Raw genomic sequence first — 8884 nt, 5'->3', positions numbered from 1 at the left:
ACTACAAATGCAAGAAGTGGCAGCACTTATACGAATGCAACAAAGCATATCAAGACCCGGAAAATTTCATAATGAGAAACCAGTGTCTACTTTATTAATATAGATTCGATGACAGATGCTTGAAATTACAAGAAACCTCAGTCACAACAGACAGCAACAATAGCAGGTACACAAGAAATGCTCAGATGTCTTGTTTTCATTACTATTAAAAGTTACGATTTTCGAGACATAAAGAATTTTGACTATCGGGTGTAAAACCCTTCCTCCCTTTCCCCTGCCTTTTTCTGTTTTAATCATTTTTTCTGTTATAAAATAATAGCTAGATCAAGCGAAAAAGTTATGTTTAACCAAGACTCCAGCCAATCATTCTTTGTGGAATAGTGAAAATGTCAGGTTGGGAATATGTGCTATGAAAAGTATTTTCTCCTACGATGAGACTGGTATCTGGTTATCTGCTCATGTTGACAATATAAGCAAGTTCAGGTGGTCTCTTGAAAGTGTGATCTAACAACAGTTGGACTATTCCTGGCTGTGGTAGAGCTAAGTGAGATCTGCCTCCACTTACAGGTCCACCACAGCCGGAGAGTCTAAAGTTACCAACCTTTGTAAAATACTTTTCCATCAAGATCAATGATGCAACTATCAATCCCTCCCCTCACGCCAGGGTACTAGGTGTAATCCTAGACTCTGACCTGTCTTTTCAGCCCCAAATCCAATTGCTATCAAAAGCTTGTAGACTTTACCTCTGTAACATCTCTAAAATGTTCCCCTTTTTACCTAATGAAACCACCAAGCTATTCATTCACTTTCTTGTTATCTCTCACCTAAACTATTGCAACTCCCTTCTCATAGGCCTACCTCTCCAAAGGCTATCCCCTCCTCAGTCCATCAGGAATACTGCTCCCAGACTCATTTACCGTACCAACTGCTCAGTCTCTGCCACATCTTTCTGCCAATCCTTCCACTGACTTCCAATCGCCCAGTGAATTAAATTCAAAATATTAACAAAAACATACACAACCATTTAGAGAACAAGGAAAGACTCCGCTTCAGGTGAGTAATCAATCAACTTACAGCTCCACATGTGGGTGCAAGCCCCGGCTCGCCACTGAAAACAGATGACACACACCAGATGACAGAGACAACAGGAGGTTGATGTGTTTCACACAAATATGATGTGCTTATTCAACTTATTTAATAAGCACATCATATTTGTGTGAAACACGTCAACCTTCTGTTTTCTCCGTCATCTGGTGTGTGCCATACAGTCACTTCAATAAATTGACAGACTCCAGCATGATGTGCAGCCATTCCTTTCTTGCACAGCCATTCACCACTCTTCCCCAAGTTACATCACCAATCTTGTCTCCAAATATCACCCAAACCATCCTCTCCGCTCCTCTCAAGACCTCCTGCTCTCAAGCCCCCTTGTCTCCTCCTCCCATGCTCGTCTCCAGGACTTCTCCAGAGCCTCTGGAACTCCCTACCTCTGTCTGTCCAGCTACCTCCTACTCTGGCTGACTATCGGCCATCCATGAAAACTCATCTCTTCAGTGAAGTATATCACCCCTCCAACTAAATCACCTTTTATCACTTCCATCACCTCATTCCCCAGTTAGAACCTTTTGTACCACTTGTCCCACCTTATTAGATTGTAAGCTCTTATGAACAGGGCCCTCTTAACCCTGTTGTATTTTATTGTATTGTAATTGTACTGTCTCCATTGATATTGTATAAATCCTGTATAATAATAACAATACTGTTGACCCATAGTGCCCCGCCTGGGGCCTTTTGGTACTTGTTTCTTAATTCCTGTGTTAAAGTCAGGCAATAATTCTATTAGCAGTATGATCTGGCTGTGCAGCTATTCTAGTAACACTATTTCTTATGCTGTCCGCTCTATATGGTTCTCTCCTCTCCCCTAAAATAACAATTTTCTGACTATCTCTGATAAATTGGGACTTATACCTGATTGGCTATCTTTGTTTCTCCGGTGCCCGCCCAGGGAGAATTTTTGTACAGGCATTTCCATGCATCTGGGCCAGTGAGACCTGTCTCTATACCCCCCTTACCTGTGTCCTGAAGAAGCAAACCAGCAAAATGCGTAGACGCACAGAGGCTCACGTATTTGTGATCAGTGAACGTCATCTGGGTATTTGTGACTCTTCATTGGGGGTCACTTTACACATACTGGCCGTGTTTTAGGTTAACTATGTATATATGCCTTTTTTAGCATTTAATATATTATGTACGTTTGCATATGTGTTGTTTTTTCTATTTTCACATGCAAATAAAATATGTACTTTTTAAACTAATTTTGCTGGTCCAATCTGCCTTCAAAGTCCAACCTAGTGGTTTTCTCTTTCTTTTGTTCAGGATGGATATAGTAACCTCAAATATTCACTTCCAATTCAGTAACATACACAATTTCAATATTATAAATTCCATTAAATAGTGCCTTTAAAGTGGCAAATAAAGTTTTGCTAGATCATGTCATGGTGGCTCCTTCTGCAGGTATATCTATGTAAAACATTATATATAAGTACCTATACCGTTTAAAATTCAGTAATACACTGTCTCACCCTGCTCTGCACATGCTTAATTGCTTTCTATTTTTTGGCACTATGCCAAACATCAGAGCCACTAGAGGCTGATCTGCTGAGCCTAAAGATTTACTGTTCCAGTGGCTCTGGGCTTCAGTACAATGGCTGCCTCCAGCAAGAAGAAACAGGAGCAATGCTGGAGGAAATTTACAAAACACACTCATTTTGGTAGCATAATTATTATGTTCAATGTATGTTCCTTGCTAAAGAACATTATTTTTTATCAAGTTGTTGTGGGTAAAGTTCCCCTTTAAGAGATCGTTTCTCTAAAGTGAAACATGGACAACTGGTGGGTCTCACCCTCACTGTAAGTAATACAATATAGGGCTCTGAGTTTTTTGTGTAAACATGCTTTGTTCAAGAATAGACTAATTTGCTAGCTATCAGTGCACAGGGGGAATATATGTTTTCCAGTGGACGTTTTGGAGAAGGCGATGTCCAAACTGGATGCTGGCAGTGGAGCTAGGTGAGACACATAGTCATCTTTTATTGTACAAGTGGCACTCAGACACTTTGAAGGTTGTCATGGTGGTGTAAAGTTTGGGAAACACTGCCTGAAAATAGTCTGGAGGTTTGGTCATCCATTGCAGAACCAGTGGCTATAATAAACTTAGAACCTTCTCAATGGAGCTTGACTAAGGTGCTGCCATAAATACTAGATTAGTGCAAATATGTGTAATAAAATGTATATTTTTGCTAATTTATAATAAGTTATTGTATGTAAATAATATCTATAAATAAATATGAAATACATTAGTGGCAAGCTTACATTATGATGTGACCTACTGCCCAAACGGAGTGCTTGAACAGTAACAGAAATGCACAATTCATTGCTAGTTTTATACTCTAAAAACATTCACATTTTGGGCATAAACAGCATTTTAAATAGCCACAACTGACTTTTTATAAAATAAATACATATAAACTTTTAAAACAGGACTCAGGACAGTATCAAAAAAGTACTTAAGATATGCATTAGGCTTAAACACTACATTTACATCTTTTGTAATGTTCAGAAAAAAAAAAATATATATAAGATTAAAAAGAAACACTCATTTTGGTTAAAGCCAAATTGAACTTTCAGTTTAAATTGGCTAAATACATTCAAGCAGCCCTCTCCTACCAGCACGTGGGTGGAAGCAGTGGTCTCTCTGCAGACATACCACTGCATCTACACTGAGAACAAAGATTTGGCAGGGGACAGGCTTTTCTAGTCAGGAGATAGCCGCTTTTAAAGAAAATCAATTGTAAGACTTTGAACACCTTTTGCTTTAATGAACCTGGAATGTACTGATTTAAACTAAAAGTTCATTGGGGCTGTAAAACCCTAGATCAGTGATGACAAACCTTGGCACCCCAGATGCTTTGGAACTACATTTCCCATGATGCTCATGCACTCTGCAATGTAGTTAAGCATCATGAGAAATAAAGTTCTAAAACATCTGGGGTGCCAAGGTTCGCCATCACTGCCCTAGATGATACAAATACCATTGTTCTATTGGCTTCTTAAAATGAGAACAAATAGCATTATTTATAAAGACCATGGGTGATATTTAGGTTTCATCATGCATCAGTGGCCTCAGACTGGCATGAGCATGCAAATATTAAATTACACTTTAAGTTTTAAACATTATTTATTATAACAAAAAAAATGGACAACACAAAAAAGTCAGTGAGTAAAAGAAACAACTAACAGATGTCTGCATATTTCAGCCAATATTGCATTTTCATTCAAAGGGTTAAAAGTTAGTAATGCTTAGCACTTGCATTCTGCCATTCAAAATGCCTAAATATATCGACTCCAAATGCTTTGCCACACTGTGTATCAAAATAAAATTCTTATTTAAGACAATTGAGTATTCATCAATCTGACTGAACGTAGCAAAGCAACGGCAAATTGCAAGCTATATCATCTTTGGAAGGGATAATGTCTTAACTCCTCAAAGTACACTAAAGTCAGCCTTTAACCCAAACAAAATATATATATATACAAATGTATAATTCTTTACATATGCATTTTCCATTTACAGAGAGCGTATATGATAACCTGCCCAAATTCACCCGCATTCATTCATGTTCCATAAAAAGTCATGAAGGTTTATACGAAATCATCAAAAAAAGGGAACACTTTTTATTTTTACTATTATATATTAAATTGGGTTCACCTTAATCTTTGGACATGCAAAAAGTTACTTAGGTTGGTCATGCAGTCTTAATTTCACTTTGTAATGAAATTACATAGCAAACGCCATATATTCTGTAAGCTTAAAAAAAAACTATTATTTGGACCAGAGTGTGTTAGGTTGGCAAAGACCAAAGTGAATTCATGCAGCCTAAATATTGGTTATGATTTTGATATACAATGTTCCATATCTAATCTACAATGTTCTACAGCTATACATTGTCTAAATGTTGTTTATTAGAAGACTTTGTTAAAGTAATACACAAAAAGTATGGAAAGAGCAAAAGTAAGGGAATGAAGATGGATAAGCAGTCCACGCAAATGTGCAAGTACCCTTAAAATCAGTATATACAATATCAACATGAATTCATTACATCGCTACTCTATTAAAAGCAATGGGACCAGGTAAGTGCGGTTTTTAGGATAAGGAAACAGTATGTATGCTGTACAGAACACTTTGCACATAGGTTTCAAAGATGTCACATTACAAAGCCAAAGGGAAACACCGTAGGGGATGCACTAAGGTCCTCTGTTCAGTCTTCCACAATGACTCGAAAATCCAAGTCATTGACATGACTAGGCTATTTTCTAGCTGTCATAGGAACATAGTGCATCTAATTCATGGTATGCTTATTGACAAGATATTTGGTAGTGCTGCTGTTCAGTAGAATATAACCAGTGGATGAAATGTATTATTGCCCCAATGCCTCGGACATTTATAAAGCTGCTGATTCTTTCTGATGTTGGGTTTTCAGCTTTTCTTCAGGCTGACATGTAGGGTGGAGGAGGTTCCTTAGATGTTCCACTTGCACTGTCTTCATATTGAGGTAAAAGGACCTGCAAAGTTAAAAAAAAGAGGAAGAAAAAGGTACTTTAATGGTAAATATTCAACATGACTTTACTTTTAGTTTTCAGGGAATAAAATGTAAAATGTACTAAGAATATACTATAATCTTTTTTTACAGTTTTGCAGGCATGTTCTGCTCTTCAGAATGAGGCCTTCAAGAGCATTCAGTCTTCAATACAAAGTAATAGTGATAAGGGTAAAAGAAAGTCAGCATTTCACTAACTGAAATCTATGGATGGCCATACTTGTGCAAGTAACACCTTCCCAGTAACAAGTAACTTAAGTGTTGGAAGTGCTAATTACTGCTTGCGTTTTCCAACGTCATAGATAATTTTTGTACACAGTTCAGGATTTTTTTTTTCTACAGCATGTGCATTCTATAGTGGAAGCACAGTCTTGGTCAGCATAGGCAGATCTCTCATAGCTGCTCAATTGGCAGCCTATCAATGATGAGTAACAAGCAAGCCAATAGTGTTTGAGGAGCAGGTGGAGCTCTGTTCTTAGGTTTCCAGTGTTCAGACATTCTGCTATTATTTGAGTTAGCAATACACTCTATATAAAAATAAATTACATAACATATTCTGTTCTTACGCAAGAAGCCATCTATACCATTTGATACAGTATTTATTATGATATTTCTTCTTTAACAGGGAAAGTCACCACAATTGTGAATGCTATTAGTGCTATTTAATGCTAAGGAACTCAAAAAGTAAAGATTTGCTATGTTATAGGGAACATCCAGAAATGTTAATTGTGCCTAAGTTGTACCCTGAAAAAAACACCCTTTGAAATTCCTCACGAAAAATAATAGTGCATTTCCCCATGTGTGAGTGTGCTTAGGCACTCCTGTGCCTACAGCCTCATAACTGTATATCTGTAGTGTGAGATATACGCCACTGCTGCCTGTGCTAGTGTCAGGAAATTTGGAATGAGATTTGGTGATGTCAGCACTGTGCTGCTCACTGTTTCCGTTGTTGGATGCCCTGACATGAGGAAACAAAGCCCTACCAAGGGTTGTTGCTAGACCCCTTCACCCAGAGCATATGCTCCAGGTCTTCTACTGAGTGCCCAGGGTCTCCTTTGAGATATGGAGATAATACATTCCATGCATTATAGGGTTTTTAAAACATATAGAGTTTTAAAACATTGTATAATGCAGGGGTAGGCAACCTTTTGAGCAGTGTGCCGAAAAGTGTTTTCAAAGAAATTGAGCGTGCCGATTTTATGACCAAAAATGTCAACTTCACACTCTCAATCACAAAAAGCATTTTTATAAAGTAAATGCTGTAGACTACTTTAGTAGTGAGAAATTAACATCCTGCACTCTCATGCCTCAGATCAGCCCCAATTCTTGCACCTTCACACCTCAGATCACTGTCCCCCCTGCAAATCTGTTTGACCACTGTACCCCCCTGCTCATCTGCCCCACCACTGTAGCACATCTGCCCCACTACTGTACTACCCTACAAATCTGCCCCACCACTTTACCCCCCTTTTCTTATCTGCCCCACCACTGTAACCCCCTGCACATCTGCCCTACCTCTGTACCCCCCTGCTCATCTGTCCTACCACTGTAATCCCCTGTACATCTGCCCCACCACTGTACCACCCTGTTCTTCTGTCCCAACACTGTAACCCCCTGCTCATCTGGCCTACCAATGTTCCCCCTTTCTCATCTGCTCCACTGCCATACCCCCATGCTTTTCTGTCTCACCGCTGAACCATCTTCTCATCTGTCCTAACGCTGAACTTATCTGCTCATCTGCCCCACCACTGTAACTCCCTTTCTCATCTGCCCCACCACTGTACCTCCTGCACATCTGTCCCACCACAGTACCCCCTGCTCTTCTGCCCCACCACTGTAACCCCATGCTCATCTGTCCCACCAATACACCTCTTTGCACATCTGCCCCACCACAGTACCCCCTGCTCTTCTGCCCCACCACTGTAACCCCCTGCTCATCTGTCATACCACTGTAACCCCCGCTTTTCTGTCCTACCGGTGAACCCCCTTCTCAGCCCTCCCACCACTGTACCTCCTGCACATCTGCCCCACCACTGTACCCTCTTACTCTTCTGTCCCACCACTGTAACCCCCCTGCTCATCTGCCCCACCAATGTACCCCTTTCTTTCATCTGCCCCACCTCTGTACCCCCCTGCACATCTGCTCCACTGCCGTACCCCCATGCTCTTCTGTCTCACTACTGAATCCCCTTCTCATCTGTCCTAACACTGAACCCATCTGCTCATCTGCCCCACCACTGTAACCCGCTTTCTCATCTGCCCCACCAATGTACCTCCTGCACATCTGTCTCACCTCTGTACCCCCCTGCTCTTCTGCCCCACCTCTGTCCCCCCTGCTCTCCTGCCCCACCATTGTTCCCCCTGCTCTCCTGCCCACCCACTGTAACCCCCTGATCATCTGTCCCACCAATACACCTCTTTGCACATCTGCCCCACTGCTCTACCCCCGCTTTTCTGTCCCACCACTGAACCCCCTTCTCATCTGCCCCAACACTGTACCCCCTGCTCTTCTGACCCACTTCTCATCTCTTCCACCACTGTACCTCCCTGCACATCTGCCCCACCGCTGTACCCTCCTGCTCTTCTGTCCCACCTCTGAACCCCTCCTGCTCATTTTCCCCACCGCTGTACCCTCTTCTAATCTATGATATGCGTGATATGCAGAGTGGTGACAGGAAGCAAAGATGAGACACATCTACCTGTCCTGGCACACTCATCCTGCTGATCCACCTCTCGCATCCAGCCCACGTGCTTGTGATGTATGTGATGTCACATACAAGCATCTTGAATGGATGCGCAATGATGAGCTCAGGTCGGGGGCATTTTCTGAAAGCAGTGGGCCCTGTGTGCAGGATTCTAAGTTGTGCCCCCGCAGCTGAGAGAAAAATCCAAAGTGCAGCGCTCTGCGCCACAGGAATAGTTGGGTGTGATTTTCATTGAATACTATACTGAATACTGAATACTGGGTGTAGCTTAAAGGGACAAAGCGTGCCGAGGTTCAGTAGTAAGTGACGCAACCTGATTGTGGTTTTCTCAATCACAGGTAAATCCCTTCTTTCTGAGATTGGTATAGGAGAGCAGATGCAGGCGTTTCCTGTGTCGTTTTCCGGGACACAGGAAACGCCTGCATCTGCTCTCCTTACACCAACAAGGACTCGTCCACCCCTTGCCACTGTCCAACCTCTCACCCCTACACAAATTTTGTGAATGCTGATTCTTGACATTCA

The 8884-nt window shown here is 41.3% G+C and overlaps 1 protein-coding gene across 2 annotated transcripts in view; it reads right to left on the bottom strand.

Annotated features, from left to right (window-relative positions):
• Positions 1-491: 491 nt before the first annotated feature.
• LAPTM4B (lysosomal protein transmembrane 4 beta) overlaps positions 492-8884 on the bottom strand; it is a 187961-nt gene continuing 179568 nt past the window's right edge. The window contains exons 7-8 of one of the 2 annotated variants that reach the window (XR_012244551.1): positions 4145-5622; positions 492-3950 (exon numbers count right to left, since the gene is read on the bottom strand). Coding sequence is in view for 1 of the 2 variants with exons in the window: in XM_073632017.1 (XP_073488118.1) it covers positions 5548-5622 (75 nt within the window). In the remaining variant the exon portion in view is untranslated. Of the gene's footprint in view, positions 5623-8884 lie in introns of both variants that reach the window. The other variant, XM_073632017.1, reaches the window with a different exon arrangement.

This window comes from Aquarana catesbeiana, linkage group LG05 (assembly GCF_042186555.1).
Source record: "Aquarana catesbeiana isolate 2022-GZ linkage group LG05, ASM4218655v1, whole genome shotgun sequence".
Taxonomy (NCBI): domain Eukaryota; kingdom Metazoa; phylum Chordata; class Amphibia; order Anura; family Ranidae; genus Aquarana; species Aquarana catesbeiana.
The sequence above is the reverse complement of the archived record's forward strand: the minus strand, read 5'-3'. Positions and strand labels throughout refer to the sequence as shown.